Source organism: Anoplopoma fimbria, chromosome 3 (assembly GCF_027596085.1).
Source record: "Anoplopoma fimbria isolate UVic2021 breed Golden Eagle Sablefish chromosome 3, Afim_UVic_2022, whole genome shotgun sequence".
Taxonomy (NCBI): Eukaryota; Metazoa; Chordata; class Actinopteri; order Perciformes; family Anoplopomatidae; genus Anoplopoma; species Anoplopoma fimbria.
Genome location: NC_072451.1, coordinates 27,003,372 through 27,028,700, shown reverse-complemented (window position 1 = coordinate 27,028,700; position 25,329 = coordinate 27,003,372). Strand labels below are relative to the sequence as shown.

Sequence of the window (25,329 nt, the reverse complement as noted above, 5' to 3'; positions counted from 1 at the left end):
CACTCACTCACAGCTGCCAAAGATCATCGCCTTGAGGTGCATGTGTCTGCTTTAAGCCGCTGGAGGTAACTTAAGTGCTGTCGTGTTTTACAGGCTGAAGCAATTCATCCGGACTGCGCCATCATCTCTCAGCACCTGAGGGCTCGAGATGTCTGCAACCAGAAGAGGAGGAGCGAAGCACAAAACCAGACCGACCACAGCGGTGGGTCAGTGTGTGTGATGCTGCTGCCTCTTCTGCTTTGAGTTCCTTTCTTTGTTTGAGATAAATGGGAAAACATTGGTGCACTGAGAGAGGGTTTTTAATAGACAGGAATGTGGGCTAAACTAAAAAAAAAGAAGACTTGAGATGGGTTTAAAACAGCACATTATGAACACACACAAAGGAAAATGACGTGGGCTAAACTTTCTGCAGGATGTTTCATTATCTGCCTGTTAGTTGCTGTTCTGTGATATGATTTAGCATTGTGAGCAAAGTTTGCAGCTCAATTCATGTGATGCAGTCAAAATGTATGCGTCTTAAACAAAAAAAAAAGCCCAGTTGTCTTTGACTTTCTATAGATAGCACTTCTATTACATTATTTTTTTATGTGTCCTTATCTGCATTTACCTGGCTTTCTTTTATAAGACAATAGGGCTGCAGCTAATAATATTATTATGTCTGTTTAGTGTGGTAAAATAGTGAAAAATATCCATCCAAATCTCTCAAAACCCAAAGTAATGTCTTCAAACTGTTCCAAACCCCAACATATTAACTTAACCATCATTCATGAAAAATAAAATAATACAAATGTTATATTTGGACCGCTGGGACCAGTGAATGAAAACAACAACAAATTGCTTCAGGGCTTATGACCACAATCAATTGATAAATGACAAATACCAAAATACACAGAGTCTAAATCTATTGTTTGTCTACTGCCTTCAAATAGATGTTGATATTCATATATTTTAATGGCAGGAGCAACATTATACATGCATCGCCGGTGTATTGGAGGTGGATCAGTGGGCGGTTAAAGGTTAACTGCCTTTAACTGCAATAGAAATAGCAGAGAAGACTTGATGCACATAAAAAAAGAGACAGCAAGACTGCAATTTTTGTACAAGACAGATACAGCACAACGCAACACATATTTGTAAATATATGGCCATATATTGTTATTTTTAAAGACGCAGCGAAATGTAAAATATATGTTTCTATCTTGTCACATGCTTAATATATCGAAATATATTAAAATATATCAAAATATATCGAAATATATCAAAATCCCCTCCGTTCTCTTCTTGTAAAACAGTAGAACTATTTTTGATTTGATCTTTGATGTTATTTGGTGAGACTATTATTATAGAACCTATGAATATACCACTATTCATCATTTCAAAAGTTGAACTCATAACCTCCATGACATTTGTTTCACAGCAAAAGTTATAGTTGTTTCAATTTTACAACCAAAACACACAATCGGTTTAAAAACATGATCCATTGTTGTAGATTAAACTGCACATAAAACAGTTGAAATGACCTCTAGATTGAACAACTAAAACATTAAAGTATTGCTTCCATGGTTAGCATTAATAATACAAAATAATAATCAAATATTATTACTAGAGAAGACATCAGTGGCCCCTTCCCAATCGACTACCACCCTCTTCGTTGCTCGGACCACACCCATCTTTAAACGGGCCTTCATTTCGATATCAACTACACACTTGAAGAGACTTAACTATGGAAACTGTGGATTTTGCTGCTGATTGAATTTTGAACCAAGGACTTTTACTTCTAATTGAGTATATAGCGTGCCATTTCTAGCTTTTTTGGGGGAAATTATGTCATCCACCCCTGTCGGGTGTCTTAGAAGTGAAGTTTCTGCATTTGTGGTAGCAGAGCAACTGTGTGATTTTACTTTAGTTTCCTTGAGTGGGATCATTACAGTTTATCATCTTCTTTTGAAAAGACTGAGAATGTAGAGACTGACAGTAATCTGTGATGTGCATGGACACGTGTAAGTACACCATGTACTCTTCATTACACTCATCTAATACCCAAACTGACACCTGTTGTTCCTCCTGGTGAGGCTTCACCTGTTTGTCCTCCTGATCTGCCTCGTTGACTTCATTGTATACTAATGAACGTGGCGTCTCCCAGAGGGCTGCACTGCGTGTCTCCATGTCGAACTGTGTCACTGAAGCCACGCTCTTCTCCAATTCATCAGAAACTGCCCTCAGAACTTCAACACTCTGGCAACTCCCCCTCCGCGAGACTGATGAACTTTAACATTTCCGTACTAAGTTGATCTTAATTACCACTGATGGCTATGAACACTAATTAGCAGCAGAGTTGTCCTCTGCTGCTAATTACGCAGATAAATGTCTGCTGATGAATTTCTCTGTCAAAGTGTCAGTGTGTTCGTGCGTTCATTAGTGTAATTCCGACCACGCAGGTGACATGTAATCATGCAGAGCCAGAGAGCATGCAGAGTTGAAATTTCACCTTTGTGAAATAATGACAGACATCAGTGGCTGACTGCTTGTCGTTATGGACCCAAGAACACATCATGCTGCATGCTGCTGTGAAACGTGTTGCCATTGGCTAAAAATCAGCCACTTAATGTTTTCTTCCTTGGATGCATTTGGTTTGATTTAGGTCTCAACCACTTTGGTCAAGACTGATATAACTTAACTGCTGGATATATTGCCATTCAATTTGGTGTGGATGAATTCTTGTGACTTTAGTGATCCCCTGACTTCATCTAGCACCACCATGAGGTTCACAAAAGTGGTTTTAGGTGAAGTATAACATAAAATCTGGTCCCGACATTCGTTACATTGTCACTTTGTTGATCCTGACTTTTCACCTAGTGCCGTCATCAGGACGAAATTTTTATTTCTCCAACAACTTGGTTTCCAACAAGTGTTATGACCAACTACTCGCCAAACTAATGCCATTCCCACCAGCCTCGGTGCTAATTAGCAAATGTTAGGATGCTAACACGCTAAACTTTGATGGTAAACATGGTTAAAAATTCACCTGCTAATCATACGTTAGCATGGTCATGGTGAGGAGGCCGTGAAATGATCTCCAAAGGCCTGACTGCGCACAAGTGGCTAACAATGCCCGATTACCTACTCCTACACACCATTCAAAAATGTCTAAAGAGTATAATGGCTTCCGACGTTCGGGGTGCGCCTCCATGCTGCCATCTTGCTGAGTGCTTATTTTCTCTTTTTCGTTTCTCTCTTCTTTTCTGAGCATCTGTCTTTTGATGACATTTTGAAAGTCTTTCGGTGTGACGGAAGGGTGTTGCTAGATCTTAAATGTTTGAACATAAAGTTTTACAATTTACCGCTTTTTGCATTATAGAGAGGGAAAGTAATTGTTTTCGACCACTTTGTCAAGGAAAATGTATAATATAAAAATATATGAAGGCCCTGGTTCACCGCAGTAACAGCGGCCCTGATTGTGAGTATGTTAGCATGCTGACATTAGCATTTAGTTTACTGAGCTGCTGGCATGGCTGCAGACTCTCAGTGTTGTTCTTGATTAACAACTTAACAATTATTCCTTTATTAGAACTTGTAAAGATGGTAACATTTCACATAAAACACCCCTATTTACCATTAATAAACCGGGCTACGGTGCCAACAAACCGTCCTTTGACAAACAAATTGATTAGTCGACAAACCGTAACAGCCCTAACTTGATTTTGTGTTGATTCTGCTATTTATCAGCGATCAAATAAGAAAGGTTGCTGAAGGTTTTAATGGGTTTTTACACAGCTACACTAAGACGTGTTTTTTTTCTTCATTTGTTTAAATTATCTTTTAACATTGATCGGATGTTTGGCATAGAAATAGATTGAAAGTAAAGTTGTTTAAAGGTGGTATAAAATAGTCATATTTTTCCAACAAAAACACCCAAATGTCCACTAAACATTACCATTAAAACTAAATTCCACTGAAAAATCATGTGAATGCATGCTGCTTAATAAATGCATTGAGAAGTAAAATGACGGTTGTAATACAGTTCCCCTCTCAGGGGTGCTTTGGCAGCACTCACTTTGTGTCCAAGGTAATCACAAACACCTTTGTTAATCCTCAATGAGGTGACACTCAAGTGGTTTAATGTAAAGCTTATTCTAGAGCTGGCTCTTGATAAAGGCCCAAAAAATAGAGCACTGTTCAGTGGGAGAAAAAACTGTTGGTTTACATGAAAGGAAGTGTTTGAAACTAATTAAGTGCTTGACATGAGTGTTAATTGTGAACTCTTGACAGACACACCAGGGGACATAATGGTTTACTCAAATGATAGTTCAAAATTCACCCTGCTATTAAGCACGAACGCAAAAATGTCATAGTGAAACGGTGTAAGTTTCTATAATTCTGGGTTTATGGACTGGCTTTTGTTACAAATGTGTCTTCAACAAAGATCATATAATTGTGCCTCTTTATTTGTTCTAATATCAGGCTAAAAATGAAATATTTTCATAAACTGCACATTACAGTTTTCCCATCACTCTCAGTGTCTGTGTGACTCAAATCCAGAGATCTGAATACAAGATAAGATAAGATAAGATAAGATAAGATAAGATAAGATAAGATAAGATAAGATAAGATAAGATAATCCTTTATTAGTCCTGCAGCGGGGAAATTTGCAGGCTTACAGCAGCAGAGAGTAAAGTGCACACAAGAGACATAGTAAAGAAAGACAAGATAAAAATAAAAAGTGAAAAATAAAAAAAAAACAAGTATTATAAATAAGCAATAAAAACAGTAGAAAAACAATAACTGAAATATAATATTTACAGACAGAAAAAACTATTTTAAGCATCAAGAAGCAGGAACTCTCTTATGGGAATATTACTCCACCACTTGACAGTAAAACTTGTATTTGCACTTGCAAGCAATCTAATCCATAAGAGCAATGCTCAGCATGTATAATAGTTACCATGTTCACCATCTCAGATTAGCTTGTTAGCGTGCTTACGTTTGCATTAAAAACAAAGTACAACCGCGGCCAATGTCATTAGTTTTGAAATTATTTCATCATAAACAAAGATGTGGGACAATGGGAAGTTTTAAAGGTGAATACTATTCATCATGAATGTTTTTTGCAAATTTTATTGCATTCATTCAATAGCTGTCTTACTGTTTGACCGGCTGATTTACAGACCCAGAGGCCCAGATTGCTAAAAAGCTGAATCATCACTATCTTCTTTATTTCTGGCAGAGTAGATGTTAAATCAGCATTTTTGCTCTCATCCAACACCACATTGTAGTACAAAACCGTCCTCATAAAATAACTGTTAAATATTGCTCATGTCAAGTAACAAATTGGGAGAAAAACACCCCAAACTAACTGGCACAGGCTGCACTGCAAAACACCCACATCCATTATTTATTTTCTTTGTGAGCCCACATACTGTCATTGTGTGAGGATACACACTCTTACACTTGGCATCATGGCCACTGTACCTTCTACTACGGATCTTGTCAGTGTGGACCAGGCTGTGTGTGTGTGTGATTCGGGCATCAATTGATGGCAAATAACTAAGTACATGATGGGGATGGTGTCTGTTGCACTTTGTCCACCTTAACATCAGATCTTCTTAATGAAGCTTCAACTTTCTTAAAGAATTCATCCGCTGCTTTGTTGCTGTCTACTGCCAGATCATTTCTATAAAGCAACAACTGAAAATCAGTAATTAAATCAGGTCTACCTTCACCTCTCCTGTCCTGTACTGTCCTCAAATTAAATTTCCCTCTGCAGCTGGGTCTGTACTGTTGCTGGGTTTTGTGTGTTACACCTGCCAACATGCTGTAAACGTGCCGTCTCTGTAATGAAATCTATAATACTATTTGAAAGAAGTTTCCTCTACTGAATAGATGCCTTGTAATTTTTTATTAGGATTACATCCATCTGTGGAAACCTGAAAACGATCCTCCCACCTAGGATATGCTTGGGAATTTCCCCCTCCCACCAAATAAAAAAAAAATGTAGGCAAACATCCATTTTTTGTATTAGAAAACTACAATATTGTAAAATGAAATCTCTTAATCCTGAATACCAATTACCTCAGCACAGTTATGTAGTCACTGTATAAACACGATGTACCTTTTCCTTTAAACTCCGGCAGATAGTGACAGCAAGCTTGTAACCACAATATTTATTTTCAAGTGTGTACTTCACATCTTAATTGTCTTTCCCATAATGGATTTGAACAAGATGCACTTGACAGGGAGGCGGTTAGAAAAGCTTTTTTTTGGAGATGTGATTAATTATGGCTTAGTGTTGATGAGAAAAACATGCATCTTTATATTTAGACCGCTTAATATGACAGGAATCAACCTTTTCCAGCAGATATTTTGCCTTTTATATGTGACCAGATGATAACACTATACTCAAAACCCAGAATAAACTGGAGCAAGAGATTGCTATAGATTTTATTGATAAAATAAGGTAAAAAAAAAAAAAACGAAGCTATCACAAAATATGTGGACACAAATCAATTTAAACCAAATCAAAACTATTCTACAACTCTCAGATGTACCTGTTCACAGCAAGCTAAGGTGACTCAAACCACACAAAAGGTCCCACAAGACAAATAAAACAGAAAATTGCCCATTCAATGGATTTGATAAATGCACAAGACAATCGAACAGCTTTGGACAAAACTGTAGTTGGCTCCTCCATTAGTATCTTTGTTAAAAACTAAAATAAATCTAACAAATAATACAATTATTTAACAACTGTTTAATTTGATACTATGAGCTAGAAGAAATATATCATAGTTCAGTTTCACAATTAAAATCATCCTTTTAAACAGATTTTAAAAATGAACAATGAATGAATGAATGAATGAATGAATGAATGAATGAATGAAAGAGCTTACCAAATCAAACACCAAACAAAAGCTGGCTTCTCTCTCAGGTGTGTCAGTGCAGGAAGAAAGGGGCAGGTGAGATCCCGCCCCTTTTTGCCTGGGTCCTAGTGCTAGTCTACCTGTTACCTTCGCTCTATCATATAGCAGGAAAGGCACAGGTGTATTACAGTTCAATTGTCCCAGTAAACCAGTGAGAATGGTCCAGGAACTCATGGATAATGCATGTGATTTTTCCATCATAACCCTGCTGAATGTCTTCTGTAAATATTGTTTATGAGGGTTCAAGCTCCCCAGAGCCTCAGGTGGTCTACAAATATACATCTGTAAATATTTTATACTTTAATTTCAAGCTACTCTGGCTCCAAGAGATGGATAATACATTTTACAATACATTATATTATATATGTTGTTTTCTGAGACAAAGTGGAAAAAGGAGAAACTCAATTTTCAAGTTTATTATCTTGTGCAGACTGAAGCTGGACGGTTTATCTCCCTGCTGTCAGATTTTGAGCAGCAGTCTACTGAACCCATATGTATGAGGGATGGGTCCAAAAAAAGTGCACACTTTATATAAAAAAACGAAGATTACATTATAAGCAGTTAAAAACTAAAGAAGGGTTCACTGAAGAAAATGATGTTGAATGTTGTGGACACTGTTTGACTGATGATACTGATTGTTACATCATTTTGTTGACCTCTCTCATCACATAAACATTAACTTACCTGAATATGTTGGCTGAGTTTTGGATGTATTTGGAATGATTGGGGCTTTAAGTACAGTTAATTATAGTATATGTTACAGAGTATTTTGAAATATCAATAGATTTCTTTCTGTAGACAGGAGGCTTAGATAAAGGTTGTGGCATGTTTGTTGGTCTGCTAGAGCCACCTGCTGTGTGAAAGCCCCACAATTCATAGCTCCACCCCTTAGGCAACAACTAATTGAGCTAAAAATCAACGAAAAGACAGATCTGAGATCTAAGAGGGCATTTTGACACAATCCCCTCTGCCCCTCCTGGATCCTCGGCTTCAGGAATATTAGTCTGACTCAGCCTGACAACACAGGTCCTTCGTGAATAACTGCATCTTATCGCTTCCCAGAGTGACGTTGGCAAATCACTTTCGTGGGATTACCTGATTGGATGCAGGTTGTTTTTGTGAGACAAGGACACACAGGAGAGGGAGTGGATAATCGATTAGATACACTGGCTTTGTACAAATGAAATAAGGTACAGAGAGAAAATTTATATTTCACCCAGACATATTGCTGCCTGTAAATCACATGCCCTGATTCAGATTAATGTCACAGCCACAGTGGATTGCTCAAATAACGCAGATTCTTTATTAAGATCAGTTTTTTAATTTTGATTTGTTTTCAGCTATAAGATAATTAAAGCACAGACTGTTCAAGGTCCTATGAACCAAATAGTGTTGTTACATCTTCTCAGTTTTAGCTCTGTGGTTGCAATGTCTTTGGTTCATGACCTGCTAACGTCGGTGAAAACTTTAGTCTTGTTTTCAAGTAAATGTACATCAAAAGGGATTTAAATGTTAGGGTAAGTTAAATTATTATTATATTTGCTTTGATTTCATTAAATCTTCGTTTTGCCACCAATCCAAATGTATGGCTAAATGCACATGGTGAAATAAATGACAGCACAAAGATGTGCTACACCAACTTCCTGCTGTGAGAAGAATAAGAATCATAGTTTTACATGCAGTAAGACTTTGTCTAAGTTTCAGTCAGAATCTGAAACACTTTTATGTTGGTTGAAACTTATAGTACCTGAGGTGTTTTTTTTTTAAAGAAGATGCTGAAAATGTATTTGACATTTATGTTGGTTGCATTTCATGATATATGAATTAGTCCATTATATACATGTGACTGCTCCACAGGTTATTGAGAATCTGTGAATTATAGGATAGTACAGTGGTACAGTGATGTACCCCCTGTGAAATAAGTACCCCCTAACCAGCGCAAAGCATTTTTGGTTGAAATAAAGATGTAATACACAGCGCTGTGCCATCAGTGTCTGATTTATTAAACTGTCAACACTGAAGATTGCATCGTCGCATTGAATTTAGTTTATGAACTTACACTTATATTTTATTGAATATTTATTAAATAACTATTTTTAAAGGATTTGTGAATGGATGCTTATTTTAAATATATATTTTTTAAATGTCACGTACCCCCTGGAGTGCCTTCACGTACCCCCAGGGGTACACGTACCTCCATTTGAGAACCACCGGGATAGTATATGGAAAAACCTGAGTGCGAGGGACATTAAGCAAAGCATTTACCCCCAGTCCATTTATAGAAACAAAGAAACGCAAGGACTGTCAGCTGGTATAGATTTATTCAGCCAGTATTAGGTAGAAATATCCTCCTTTTTTTGCATGAGAAGATATATGTGAATAGGTAATCAGGTCACCTGCATGTACTGGACCATTTGACTGAATGCCAAATAGTACTGAATCTTCTTTTTCTAAGTAATATTTGGTTAGATTAACATTCACAAAAATACTGTCAGAAAGGCAATCGTCTTTTTAAGTGGCTTATGTGTATTGATAAACTGGCTTCTCCTTATTATGAGCGGGAAATATTCTTTTGATCATCCAGGGTGTGAAAATGAGCCTCCCGACTCACTTCCACTTCGGGACGTAGCGGTTTAGGACGCAATGAAGGTCTTTGAGTAGGCCGCAAAAATTCAGCCAGCAGCATAAATTAGTTGAAAAAACTGTGATTTATTTTCCATGCTTGAAAAGTGAAATGGCCACGACAAACAAAATACTTTGATAAACAAAACAAACAAGCAAAGTTCCATTAATCTGAACAGGTACCAGCCTCACAGCAAGCCGTCTCTCTATGCCTCCACACCCCCCCTTGAAAGCAGAAAATACCGGGCTTAAATAAAGCCAACCAATTACACAAAATGGTAGATACCAACTGCCATGGGGGTTCACTGACCCAAGTACCACAATACATTTATATTTTATAACGAAATCATAATCAACCAGACACTTCATTGCATATCTTAACAGTTTGCATCTTGATCATAAAGTTCACTGTTGCACAAATGCAAAATAGCATGATAATTAAACATAGAAAAATAACGTCCCCCCTCCCCCTTTACAACCAGTCAAGTTCCTGCATCCCAATCAGGCAATGATTAAATTCCAGGTGCTCATGTTCGTGAAAAGGAGGGCTACCTTTTCACACAGGGGTTGTCATGGTGTGCAAAATACAGAAAACATTTCAAACAAGAGTAAGAGTGCAGCCATGCTCGCATTGCAACATGTTGATGTTTAGCAGGTAGGCCTATATTGTTTATCATGTTAAACTTCTTAGTTTAGCTTGTTAGCATGCTCACATTTGTTAAATAGCACTTAGTCTTACATAGCCAGACCTATTTCCTTAGCACTGTGTCAGCGCTAAAGAAAGGTCTGACTCCACACATCATTCTGGTATAGAAGTAATAAACGTGGACGACTTCTACCGCCAGTCCACATCCTGTGAGTCAGACTTTATAGCACTAAACACTAAATCTCCTGAGGGAGATGTGCATGTCTGACTCTGAAACAAATTTCATGGCAATCCATCAAATAGTCGTCATGAGATTTCACTCATAACCAGAACCATGGCAACCTTATCAACGTGTTTTTGGTTTCATCCTCTGGGAACATCGACTGTACAAAAATCTTATGACAATCCATAAAATTGTTGTCGAAATATTTATGTTAGGAACCAAAGTGGTTGACCAAATTACAAACCAACATTGCAATCAATAGACAACACAACATTACAGAAAACAGACTCACGACAGAATAAACGTCCCCTATGCTTCTCAGCCTGGACCCTGAAGAACCAAGAGAATTCGATCTAGTTTTCATGTTGCCACGTTGTCTTCTGAAGAAATGTGTTTGACATTTTCAGTTCAGCAGACAGAACCACTCAACTAATATTAATGTGATGACAGAGTGCTGACAGGAAGCCTTCACTCTGCAGGAATTATATATGAAAGAAGCCAAGCAACAAATTATGCATATTCACTCATTCAGTACATACATATGATTATTGTTATTGTTAATTTATATTTTAAGTGTCAACACTCCGTCAACACCACTGACTGGCTGCTATGAACCAGCAGAGCTGTTGGGAGGAAAACACACAAATACAAAAAGGTCATCGGAATAACAATTGATGCATAATCATTCTTTGGAAGTGAAATTGGGTTTCTTGACACATGTATGCAGCTCTGGCAAGTGATGTTGCCCTAAACAAAGCCTGAAGGCATAATGATGTCTGCGCATACTTTGAAGACAGATTTGTCCATCTGATCTAATTCACAAGGACTTCAGAGGATATTTTCTGTGGTGGTATGGGAGAATATTCTCAGCTGTGATGTGATTCTCAGTGCCATATCTTAACATGCACAAATATCATCAAAATGATGTGGTGAATGTTTGATCCGTAGAATCCAAACAATTGTAAGGCTTATGATCATACACATGCTAATTCATGCAGTTGTTTGTCTTCTTATTCTTCTGATTGTCTTATGAAATATGCATTTATATCCAGTATGAAGTATATGTGAAATGTTCATGAGATAGGAATGCCTATTTTATTACGAACAATGGATGTTTTTTTATTTTCCTGTAACCTCTTACATTGTTAATATTTCAGATGAAGTTGGACAAAAGGACACTTAAACACATTTAAATCTATATATTTGATATTTCAGATGAGATTTGTTAAACTGAATTTCCAGAAAATCTGCAAAAGAAAATGCAAATGAATGTGTGTTCCCATCCATTGCTGTTATGTGCACATTAGAAAAAATACAAAAACAGAAAAAAACGTAGTGCAAATATGGCATTCATGTTTGTTTCTTGTAATCTTCTGAGGAAATGTCTTGCTTGATACAGATCTGATGTTTTCGTCTCCTCAGTGGATAGGAAGCTTCAGTGATGTTAAGTCACATGCTTTATGTACATGATGATTAATTTGCTATAAGTCTGTTTCCAACTATTCCACCTCAGCAAAGTGTTGATTTTTTTTTTTTTTACGTTTGAAATGTGCATACAAACAGGTGGATGGAAACGCACTTTTTGTAGAATCATCTACATCCGTTAAATCGCTTCACAAAACTAATTCTAGGACATTATTTCATTTCCAACATGTTTAATTTCTTATTATGATTATAATTAGAGCTATGGTTATTATTATTATTATTATTTTTGATATTGTTATTATTGTTATACTTATGGTTATTATTATTATTATATTTTGTTCCTATTTTATATTATTGTGCAATATTTCATTACATTTTTTTATTTGATTTAATTATCTGATATTATTTGCCCCATTGGCTTCTGAGATGTTTTCATCATGGTTTAAAACTGTTTAGAACTTGCTGTGTAGATACAGTTTATCACTATTATTTTTATTTCTTTTTACTGACTGATCCTGCTCCTCCCTCTGTTTGTGTTTGTAGGATGTAACACGGAGTGGGACGAGATTGGCTGCTGGCTGAGAGCTGAAGTCGGGCAGGTGGTCAACAAATCCTGCTCTGAGGTCTTCCAGCATTTCTCCAGCAATCAAGGTTGGTTTCTATGTTAATACCAATCTCAACAACCACAGGATAGAATAACTCAATTTCAGTTATGTACTCACTAGAGTAGTTCAAATACAGAAGTCAATGTAGAAGTCCCATTGCTCCAATGCTAAGTATAATTATCCGTTCTCTATAACTTGCAGCGCAAATGCAGGCTGGAGTTGCTCTGATTAAGGAGCACAATGAATTATTCATTAATGTTTGTTGGCAAGAATATATATGCTCTGGGATGTTTCTGGCAGAAGAAATGACGTGGAATTTTGTCTGCAGGGTTCATACGTGAAGTCAGACTTCCTCTTGGGCTGTTGCCTTGATTTGTGTTTCCAGAAGGATGGTGCCAATGACACCGAGAGAGACATATTCTGAATAATATAGTGATGAGAATAAAAGTGTTATCGAGTTTGAGAGGTTTATATTTAGAGTGATAATCCTTTTTGAAAGAGTTATAGTATTAAGTACAATCAAATATTACTCATTTGCATCTGTAAATTAGTGTTTATAGGACAGCTAGTACATTTTAGATATGGGAAACTTCGTCATCCAGTCTAAAGACACACAGACGTAGTGAATAAAAAAGAAATTCTGTATGTACCCAGTTGTCTTGACACAATTGCCATAATGACACCTCATTCAAGGAGGTACGGTCAGGATCATTAAGGAATAATGTTCTTTCCCTTTTTACCTTAAAGGAAATCATGGCTCATGATTATCTGAATTGCGGATCACTCAAACAGACCACAGTCTTTGCTTTCAGCAGTGTAGTTGCCAGCTTTAGTTACCTGTTTGCTCGGCTCAAAGGGAATAGAAAAAACCTACTGCCATGCGTTTCTATGTGCCTTTGTTCAAACCGTCCAGCTAAAGCCTGCATGTGCTATCTGGCACAAACATTTAGATGTACAATCCTATAAACACGGCATGGCAGGAAGCGATCCAGCTGATAATCTTCTCCCGGCACCTGCTGTTTCCAAAGGGTCGTTTCTGACTGAAAGCACTAATGGAGTGAAAAGGTGCAAGAGTGGCAATACCAAATGTAGCAGTCCTCAGATGCACAGGAATTACAAATTGAAACAATGTAGTTTACAATACATCAATTAAGAATTTGCGATACTTCACTATTTAACAATACCATTTTGAATGTTCTGGAATGTACAATTGAAAATCATTTTGAAGCAGTTTGAAGCAGTAAAATCTTTGTGAAGATGATGTTTCCCAGTGGTGTTGCACAATGTCAGTTGCTTCAGGATTTTAGGACATACAGTTTTGATCTGTGTTCAAATCGTAGTAGTAAATTCAATTATAAATACTGTTGATAACAAGAATGGATTAATTTGCTGATGGTACAACTTGGTACAACTTGTACAACTTGTGTAATGTTAGGCTATAAGAATATTAACGATTTCTTCAGAGGGATGGAGGACCAAAACACTGGTGTTGGACAAATTATTCATATCCTTTACGTTAGTAAATAATAGCCGTTCTGCAACAAAAAATATAGCACTGTTGAAATCTGAATGCTTGTGCGTGGAATATGTAGTAGCTGTGAAAAAAAATGTTTTTCTCTTGGACAATAACGACTATCTATCATAAGAAGTCAAAGTGCTTTATTAATCTATTATTGTACACAATTCGTGATATCCCACATGTATGCATTGCGTCGAGTCAATCGACGGAAAAGAAAACAGAAAAGGAACTGATCGATTGACCTTTCCACTTTTCCATCATTTTCAAAAACCCAGGAACCTTTTTATCATCTTGATTTCTTTCCTACTTAGTGCTGGGTGTCACAAACTGTTGTGAAAGAAGTACTCAGACCTTAGAAAGTAGCAGGAGCAATACAACAGTGTAGAAATACTCTTAATATTTACTTAACTTTACTTAATTCAATCTTACTATCTGACATTGAGAATGGCTTGTTTCAGAGGGGTGTTATTGGATTATAATTAGTGATGCATCACTTTAAAGTTGCAGCTGGTAATGGTGAGGCTAAGAAATTAATATACTACTGTGCTACTTATCTATAATAGTAATAGCAAATACAATTTTATAACATTTTATAACATTTTACATTTAAAATGTAAAATAAATGCAATGGAGTAAAGAGTACCATTTTTTCTTCAGAATTGTACTGGGGTAGAAGTATAAAGTTGCATGAAACAGCAATACTCAAGTAGAGTACAAGTACCTTAAAAAGAATAGTATTTGCGTAAATGGACTTAGTTACTTGTGGCTACTGGTCACTTGCATTTGAAACCATTTTCAGCAGAATTTCACAGCATAATTCATTTAAACTACATCATCTTTAGACAAAATTAAGCCAAAGAGAAGATTAAGAAGAAGAATAACACATTGGTTGAGCTGAATAGGTTGTATGACGCATTGTGATAATCTTAGCAGTGGATTAAACCCTTGAAACCAGTCTGATTCCCTTCATGTCCCCTCTCTGTCTACTCCCACATCAGGGTATGTTTATAGGAACTGTACGGTCCGTAGCTGGTCAGAAATGTATCCACCCTATGACGAGGCCTGTGCTTTCAGTGACGACAGCGAGCCTGAATCTGAGGTAACACACATGATGCATTAATCATGCCATCAGTTAATTATTCATTTAGTTTCTACTTCCTCCTTTCTCATCCTCCCTCGTGTTTTCCTTTTCAGTTCAGACCTCTTTCTAGGTTTAGTGCAAAAACAATACACACTAGTGATACTTTTGTTCCAAGAATACATGTAAACAGCTTAGGTTAGGCAATAGTCAAATATGTTTGATAAAATTCTCTAAACAAACAACAGCAAAGTTAAAGTTTTATTTATTGATTATACTCTGTCCTGCAGTAGAGAAAGTACTCAGATCTTTGATTTAAGTAAAATCAACATTAGAACAGTGTAGAAATACTGTGTAACAAGTAAAAACCAACATTTAACGTAAGTAAAAGTACAAAAGTATTAGATTATATTTACAGTACCTAAAGTAAAAGTTGTCATCATGCAGAATGACCCATTTCAGAATAATGTTTACCAAACTTCTGGATTATAATTACTGTCATTTTAAGGCTGCAGCTGTTAAACACGGGGCTAATTTGTTTCTGTAATCTTGGGACTTTATGATAATATATGAAATTTTATTTATTGATTATATTTTGTATAATAAGACTGCAAAGTAACCAAAATTATCAAATAAATGTACTCTACAACTGTACTTCTGTCAGATCCACTGTTTTAAACATTTTGTGTAACATTTTGCCCTTCAAGTTATTTCCCATTCGTACCTTTGACAGCATCACAATTTACTGTTTGTCTCCCTGCAGACGAGTTACCTCTCCACATTAAGACAGCTTTACACTGTGGGCTACGCAACCTCGCTCATCTCCCTCATCACAGCCATTGTGGTGTTCACTGCCTTCAGGTAAGACCAGAGCAGAACACACTGTCCCTGGAAGACACACACACACACACACACACACACACACACACACACACACACACACACACACACACACACACACACACACACACACACACACACACACACACACACACACACACACACACACACACATAAGGGCAATAAAATGGACAGCTAGCATGCTCACTCACCCAACATTTATGTAGTTCAGATTCTTAACTGGAGTGTTAGGAAGGGCGGTGAGCAAGAATTAATTAGCTATTTTGGAGACGGGTATATATCTGTAACATACTCCAACAGACACAAATATCAATATATATTTGTCAGAGGATTGGGACTATTAGTAGAACTGTTTGTGTACATGTGTATTTGTGCCTCTTTCAGGAAGTTCCGCTGCACTAGAAACTACATCCACGTCAACCTGTTCTCCTCCTTCGTCCTGAGAGCCAGCGCAGTTTTCATTAAGGACACCGTGCTGTTTGCTGACGAGACCCTGGACCACTGCTCTGTGTCCACAGTGAGCACACTAATTAGCCAACAATTATCCCATCATAAAGCAGATTCCCACATCTGCTGTCTGTTTGAATTAGCATACAGATGCATGGCAGCTGTAGTTTTGCAGGAAAATCCTTCATTAGTCTGCAAGATTTTGTGAATTCTTTTAGCAAAAACATAGTTTAAACAGCAGGTATGTTTCATTTTTTTGATGCCATGAATGAAATGTTAACAAAGTGAAATGAGAAAATTGTACACAACTGTAATAGTTAATATTACTATAGCATCCCGTTGTGGAGAAGGGGCATGGATTTTCAACTTTCACATGACCCGGTCTACTGAACCATATCCTGAGTGGTTGTTAAGTGGTGGAAATGACATAAAACACAAATATTTGGAATCCATAATGAAAACAAACTGTTTACACAAATCATTTTACATTGTGGTGAAAAAAGCTTAATTTATAATCAATCAAGAATAAACAGAACAAAACCACCAGGATGTTTATCCAATATATTTTGTTAAGAGTAGTTTGACAATGCTTTGTTGAAGGTAGAAAATAATGTATGTTCATGCCAAATGCATGTACAATAATGGAAAGTAATAACTTTGTTCCATGGTGTCCTATCTAGACAGCGTGCAAGTCAGCCGTGGCTTTCTTCCAGTTCAGCATCCTGGCCAATTACTTCTGGTTGCTGGTGGAGGGCATGTATCTGCAGACCCTGCTGGCCCTGACCTTCGTCTCTCAGAGGAAATACTTCTGGTGGTACATTCTGATTGGCTGGGGTAAGTAGAGATGACTGAGGAGGTCGTCTGAGGATGTTCAAGCCCATAACAGATGAACAAGTGATGATTGAATCTATACACATAATCTTCACATAACCTGTGGAATACGTCTCACGAGCCTACATGAATTTCGCAATTGCTCAAATCAAGGGGGGGATGTTAAACACCCAGTGGCAAGAACTTTTTTGGAGGCCAAGCACTCAATGGGAGATGTATGTTGTATTGCTATCGATAATCTTAATCAGGATGCGAAGAGGGAACAACTTTTTTAATCATATTTGGACAGAAGCAAATATTTCACTTGTCATTTGTATGAATTTGACCCCTGGACGGTTTACATCTATTTGGCCCAATCATCACCTGACTGTCAGATGCACCTACGTCAACTTTATGATGGTATTTTTTATATTGAATGTGTCCAGCTCTCATTGGGTAACTAACAAAGATTCTGCTGTCTTGCAGAATAAATATGGCGATGTTCGAAATACACAGTGGCTTTCAACGTTTTCCATGGTCAGATCAGTACTCTAGTTTGGCAGTTTCGGAGGTGATACATTAATCATAAAAGAAACATTAACAGCTCCAGGACAGAGAGAAACTCTGTAGCCTTCACTTCGTCTTATACCAAATATTACAAAGAAAGGAAAATCAAACTCAGCGTAAAATGTGGGCCTGTTTGAATAATTTGTCATTGTGTGGAAAAAAAGCACTCTATTATTTTGCTTTTGTGGCTTGCTGACACTGATATATAGGCTGTGTTGTACACACAATGATGAAAGCCTTGTTTTGAAATGCAATGGTGAAATAAAGAAGATTCTTCCAGATATTCAGCAGGCGTAGGAAAGACGTTTTTATGCCTCCATGCCGGTTACATATGTGGCAAGAGGCTTAATTGTTCTGGGTTTCCTTCCGCCCATTCTTGTGCGCAAAATCTCAGGTACGCCTTGAAGGAAATTCCTTTGAAATTTGGCACGGGATGAACTGATGTGACTTTGGAGGTCTAAGGTCAAGGTCACTGTGACTCATGTCCGTCCCATTCTTGTCAATGCGATATCCCAGAAACGCCTTGAGGGAAATCCTTCAAATTGTGCACAAACGTCCTCTTGCACTCAAGGATAAACCAATTAGATCTTGGTTGTCATACGTCACAGTCACCTCACAAAACACGCTTTTGGACAATAATTCACATGCAAATGTCTGATAGGATAAAATAGTGAAGTGATGCCATTTTGGATGGACATGGATTCAAGCTCCAACATGACTGGTTGGCAGAAGCACACAACAGAGAGGCTGTAATTCCAGTTTCACTTTGCTTCTTTGTGACTTGTGCATCTCGTTGACTGGTTTAGTCTTGACAGCACACTCAACCCTTATTATTAACAAAAACACACTACAGTTTTGTGAAACTTATCAAAGACACTTTAGTCTGTGTCAGAGAGGTAGTGATTTAGCTGGTCATTCCTGAGCCTGTATTTTGTGATGTTGTTGTATTACACTGAATGATACTGGAAGGTTTTCCTGTTGGTCTGTCTTGTGAATGCACTATACAGTCACATTTTGGTGGTTGGAAATCTATTTCCGGACAAGATTTATTTACACAATAGCTGTTCCTGAGCAGCAATGGTGGCTGCATTTGCTTTTGTTTCCTCTGCTTTTGTTTCTCCTCCCTTATCTTTTACTTCACTGAGCTCGATGTTTTCAGTGCTTTCCCTTTGTATAATCCTGTGTTGCTCAGTCAACAGATTTTTATGGTCTCACCATCCCTATCTGTTGGCTGTATATTTTCCCTGTTTAAGCCCGTACTCTCAGGTGCTTCTAGTTATGTTCCACAGACTGTGACAGAGAAGCTGAATTTCCTAGTGAGGAGCAAGAGTGCTTGAATTTTTTAGCCAACAGAACCGACAATTGGCAAAACTAAATATCTAGAGGCCATGCCTGGATTTTTGTTATCAAATCTGCTTATTGTAGTGGTTATAGTTATGATAATGCATGGCATATTCTCCATTCAAGCGGATGAACAAACAAAAACACATTTAACGGGTTTCAAACATAAAACGATGCAATAGTTGCCAAGGAAAATCTGGACCAAAATATTTCTGTCCTGAATATCTTATGTTTTTACTATCTGACAAGCAAACCAGGGTCTGTTTTTGATTTGGTGCTGACTCAGTCGCTCTCATGTGTCTTATCAGCATCTTTCCGGTTTGTACTATCTTGCTCTCTTTCCTGTCTCCTGCTTTCATCCTGTGTCCGTTTCTTTTTCTGCAAGTGGAAGACGGATACATTTAAAACACAATGCTTCATATGTACAACATATAAATTAAAAATGTAGTGCATCTGTGAGTTAGGGATCGAGCGCCTTTTAGAAGAATTTTACTTGACACATATCCAACCTATCAATAATTAATCTCTGCTCTGATGTTGCAGGGCTCCCATCAACAGTTCTTATACTTTGGGTGTTGACCAGATTCTTCTATGATGACAAAGGGTACGAGCGGCTTATATTTTCTCATCATTTCACTGCTATAGTAACATTGTGCAACGGCAGTAGTAGAAGTAATTCTCCAAGTGTTATGGTGTACTTTGATTTGAGTGCAACATGATTTTATTTCATTTTAATTGGCTTTAATTGCAGTTGCTGGGACGACACAGACAATGTTCCTATTTGGTGGATTATTAAAGGACCAATAACAGCCTCGCTGGTGGTGAGTCAAGAATAGTAGTCCTAATATTGAAATACATAGGATTTTTTTTAGGACAAAGAGCCATTCATTTCACACCGCCTCCTGCTGACCTTTTAGTGTTTCTAGATGACTTGTTTTAAATCGAGAACCATGCAGGAGGTCGCTACATACCTAATATCATGCTAAAAAGGAGGTTAAAGCTGCATGTGCTGGGTAAATCCTCATCCTCACCAGCTGATGTCCCAGTATTTTGATAAAAGTCTGTCAATCATAAATCTTTTCCTGATGTCACTTCCTTATGTCATATCTAATGATAGATTTTTCCTTATGTAACTCTAACATAAATCAGTTTGGATGCTTATCTTATATACTTGGACAAGCAGAAGTTTAGGTATGTTTCACTTTTAGAATTCAATAAATTGCAGGAACAGGACATTATTATCCAAGACTAGCTTCCAATCAGTGGGGAAATACTGTACCATGCAGGGGATATGCTATGGTTTCCAAAGCAATTTCTCTCACTCTGTGCATGTTTGGATTCTGTAATTTGTGTAAATGTGCATACGTGTGCATGTATCTCTTCCAGATCAACATTGTCATCTTCATCAACGTGATCCGGATCCTGGTTCAAAAGCTTAAATCTTCAACCATAGCCGGGAACAATGACACTGGACACTTTATGTGAGTCATGACTTTCTGACACAATTGGACCATAAACTTAACATTTATCCCTCCTAAAACAAACAAAAAAATAGACACATCAGGCAATTTATCTCTCTAGATAATCTAAGCAGCAACAATGATTCTGCGGGAAGAATGTCTCCCCTAACAAACACTTAGATATAGGCTATGAATAGCATATCTAAGTTAAGCAATAGGTTACAGCAAAATAGAAAGGTAGGTGGAGTTTGGGGCGACGGAGGCAGCTACAGTCACAAACAGTGTTGTTAAGAGCAGAGCAACATGTGAGGAATGTCTGGCCTTTGATAATGAGATTGGCTACATGCTGGGATGTAACGCCCAAACAGCTGATGAGTGAACCACTGATTGTGAGGAAAGCTACAAGCAGCTGATGCCAATCAGCTAACACAAGCATGCCATCAGAGCTCTGTCTGAATTTACCTAAATCCCTGACCTGTTAAGAAATGAAGAAGAAAATAGATAACAGTCTCTATATTTAAATTATTACATGGGGACTTTACCGTAGTGATGATTTGTTTTGCATAATGCCATTTAATAATAAATCACAAATGACAGGAGGTTATCCTGTTTTTTTATATATATTTATATTGTTTTATGGGATACATATTGATTATTGCAGTAGCAGATTAAAAAGTCAGTAATGGTCTTTTAAAGAACTTTAATGTATGGAAAAAGACTGAAAAGTGAAAATGTATATATTGTCTATATAGTTCAATCTTATAGTTAAAATATGTTTGAGGAAGACATTTTAACATGGCACAAGTGTGTGTTTCCATTCACATAACCTAAACTCTCAAGAACAACGGGGCTTCCTTTTCTTTTGCTTCGAGGCTGATAAAAAGAGTCACTGGATAAAACACATCGGGTAAACATCAGGTACAGCTAAGTCACCTAGCTAGCTAGTGTTGGTGACGTAGATTTGTGCAAGACGAGAGATTTAGTTCACTGAGCAGTTTTACGCAAAATAAACAAACCTACAGCAAACCTTTAAAAACAACAACATTTGTCACGTCAAACAGGGTCATAGGATTATTTGTCACTAGCCTTAAATATTTTTTCTGAAATATGGTCTCATGGGGGAGACCCGTAAGGGGAGGGACTTTGCCTCTCTATTTGCTTGCAGTGACCCTCCTTTTTTTACTTACTTACTTTTGGAGACAAATTTAAGTTGTGCCAGTGCTTCTTGAACTATTTGAATATTTGAAGCATTTGTTCAGTGTTGCAGTAAAACTGCTGAGTAAGAAACTGATATGTCGGAAACAGTTGGCATTTTCTATCTAGAGTTTACTAGGAAGAGGGAAAGAAGAAGTGTTTTGATGAAATCCCTTGATAAAGTACTGATGTCTCCTCACAGTTGAATAGAAAAAATGCTTCATCTATGAATCTACTCATGCAACCCAGAAATCCTTCTTAACCTGAGTGAATCCTTCCTTCCTTTTGACTTTTGGATGGTTCAGATTCCAGCTCAGCTGAATTAACAATGAACGCAGCATATAAAAATAGCAGCGGATGCCAGAAATAGATGTCTCCTCTATCGCCGTGCGACAGGATTGTTCCACCAGTTCAATGATTGTTTCCTGCCTTCAAAAGCTTCATCTCTGTCTTACAAACTTCAATCTGATTCAGACACATGAACACAAAGGCATGAATCTCCGGTGCGACAAAAGACAAACACAATCCTATTATAGGCCTGAAAATACTCTAACTTTAACAAAAAAAACGTAATCTTCCAGCAGCCAGAATGTTATGTCTGATAAGAGTGATTATTTTTGTTATTTAGAATCTCCAGACGACTCTTGTCACATCCTTGTTCAAGCTTTGAATCTGATGTGGATAATGTGCAGACATTTCTATTGGCGTTAGATCAACCACCAATTGATCTGTGAAAGATTATGTTTTGAATCAGCCGAGAGTTTAGATCACTAGAAAATGCGTGAAGCTGATTTACCATTTCTGTGACATGAAATAATCAACTTTATAAAGATTAAGAGAATAAGATGAGGTACTCATCAGTGGAAGTTATGATTTTTGAGAGATGTCATGCAAAGGTGGAGTTTTATTTCAAACCACATGACTTGTAGCTAATTGGTGCAATAATTTAATGTCACCGCTATTAAATAACATTTACATGTCATCAAGAATCTGATTTGAACTAAACTTTGTTGCACAATACGTCAGGGTTTTGTATTTTGACATTTTAATCTATTCCACTGATAATTTGTTGTTAAAGGTCAGTTTGTTTAATACAGAATTTATATCTGCCACATCTGCTCTACCTTTGATGAAACTTGGCAGAATAATGCATTCTGGCATTTAAAACAAAAACAATGATGAGACTAACACTGATAAAGGTGAATATTTCCAACTGAGGAAAAGTATTATATTACATATTCAGATTTATGTTATTGAGATGATGCATCTCAATTTAAAGCTCCTGGAAACGTTCTAATCTTCATTATTTGTCTTTTACATTCAACACTAATAATCAAATATGTGAATTAGAGTACACAAAACAATATTAGTTATAATTTATCAATACATTAAGTCTAAAAAAACTCAACATCACAAACAGCAACATTAGCAAACAAATCTATAACTGTTGTCACATTTTGATTCAAAGTTGCTGAATCCTGATTGGTGCATGAGAGTAAGTGACATCATTTATTCCAAAATGATCCCCACCCACTCAAAAAGTAAAGATAACAATCCTAAAAAAAAGTAGCAAGGTGCTAAAGGAGCAAAAAATAAATAAATATCTTATCTGAAACAACCAGAAGATTATGTTCATCAAAGTCCCCATCACTTAAAAGATGAAGCTGATTGAGAAAGTGTGTAATCCTCTACCTGGAGTGCTTTCAAGCCTTTCTTCTTTCTTTCATTCCTTTGTTATTGTTTCCCTCAGGAGGCTGGCTAAATCCACACTGTTCCTCATCCCTCTGTTTGGTATGCACTACACAGTATTCGCCTTCCTGCCCGAGAACACTGGAGTGGCGGCCAGACTCTACATCGAGCTGGGTCTGGGATCCTTTCAGGTATAAAGCAATAGAGATGTAGCAGGATAAAATGTCCAGACTTAAAAACTATATAAAGACAAATCACAAAAGAAGTTACCAAAAGTGAATTGCTTACAGTAGGTTGATCCTGAGATAGAAGTTTTTCACAGCAGACATTTTGATTTATTGTCCCAGTTAATCATGAAATAAGCACATAAATAATTTAATGTAAAAATAGTCTGAACACGGGCTGCACGGTGGTGTAGTGGTTAGCACTGTCGCCTCACAGCAAGAGGGGCCCGGGTTCAGTTCCCGGGCTGGACAACCTTCTGTGTGGAGTTTGCATGTTCTCCCCGTGTCAGTGTGGGTTCTCTCCGGGTTCTCCGGCTTCCTCCCACAGTCCAAAAACATGCAGCTTAGGTTCATTGAAGACTCTAAATTGCCCGTAGGTGTGAATGTGAGTGTGAATGGTTGTCTGTCTCTATGTGTCAGCCCTGTGACAGGCTGGAGACCTGTCCAGGGTGAACCCTGCCTTCGCCCATTGACAGCTGGGATCGGCTCCAGCACCCCCCCACCGCGACCCTTAACTGGATAAGCGGTTACGGAAGATGGATGTTCTGAACACTTTACCTGTTTATTTGGGGGCATTTTTTTTTCTTCAGTCAACATTTGACAGTAGAAAGATGAAAGGCAATAGGTCCTTTTACAGCAGCCATTTTGGCATGTCATTTCAGGGTAAACACAGGTGTGATTAATAACGTTGATTATGGTCCTGTTCCAGGTGGGCCAGTGCCCTGGTATTGTGCATGCTGACTCACTAGAATGGCTGTGGCACTAAATAAAATGGAACAATGATTAACTTTATCAATTACACCTGTGTTTACCCTGCTGTAACATGTCAAAATGGCTTCTGTGAAAAGGGCCAATATAGGGAGGGAGTGATGGGGGATTAACCAAACATTAACCAGGGATGTGGGTCGGCAATGTAAACTAACTTACACTTTAAAAATAATTTGGAACAACTCCTCAGCTGTCAATATTTATGTATAACAGATTTGTCGAGGTTAAAAGGTCATCTGTTGGTCACTGCATATTGACTAGTGAAAAAAATAATATTTTCAAATGTCTCCTTATTTGTCACTTGAGGTGTGTAAAATTCAGGAAAATCTCTGGATCTGAATGATTGAGATCAAGCTTAAAATCAGCCCAAATATGAGATTGTTTTTCCATTATCGCAATATCTGAGAAATTTACATCCAAGAGATACTTTGAACCGTTTATCTTTAAGGCTGACTATACAAACATCATGAGTATTTACTGTAGTAATTTAAGTAGAGTGTGTATATAAGATTAAAGTGTCATAAGTGTCATGTCTCTCGTATTGCAGGGTTTTGTGGTGGCACTGCTTTACTGTTTCATGAATGGAGAGGTAAGTGACTAGGTGACGATTATAAGATACAAATGTTCAAGCATGTGTCATACACAGACAGACAGAGAGAAAACAAACCACATAAAGCTGTAACATCTTCACTGTTCTTCACTCAGGGCACATTGTTCACATATAGTGGCTTTAACAAAATCAGATCCTGCCACTGGTACTACTCTTCAACATGTGTTTGTGTGCAGGTCCAAACAGAGCTGCGGAGATGGCTGTGGAAGTGTCACAATCAAAATCCACTCACCCCGGCCAAGCGAAGCATCACTCAGATAACAGTTCACTCGCGTGGGGGCCTCAGGCGACCTCCTTCTAGCGGAAACATCTCTTCAGTTTGA

General features: G+C 37.5%; 1 protein-coding gene across 1 annotated transcript in view; it reads left to right on the top strand.

Moving 5' to 3' along the window:
• The window catches only part of LOC129112194 (vasoactive intestinal polypeptide receptor 1-like), a 26,083-nt gene extending 754 nt beyond the window's left edge, over positions 1–25,329 (top strand). The window contains exons 2-13 of the mRNA XM_054624208.1: positions 94–202; positions 12,377–12,484; positions 14,956–15,056; positions 15,799–15,896; positions 16,281–16,413; positions 17,024–17,177; positions 19,605–19,665; positions 19,813–19,882; positions 20,448–20,542; positions 23,466–23,595; positions 24,944–24,985; positions 25,183–25,329. Of these exons, the coding sequence (XP_054480183.1) occupies positions 94–202; positions 12,377–12,484; positions 14,956–15,056; positions 15,799–15,896; positions 16,281–16,413; positions 17,024–17,177; positions 19,605–19,665; positions 19,813–19,882; positions 20,448–20,542; positions 23,466–23,595; positions 24,944–24,985; positions 25,183–25,329 (1,248 nt within the window). The remainder of the gene's footprint in view (positions 1–93; positions 203–12,376; positions 12,485–14,955; positions 15,057–15,798; positions 15,897–16,280; positions 16,414–17,023; positions 17,178–19,604; positions 19,666–19,812; positions 19,883–20,447; positions 20,543–23,465; positions 23,596–24,943; positions 24,986–25,182) is intronic.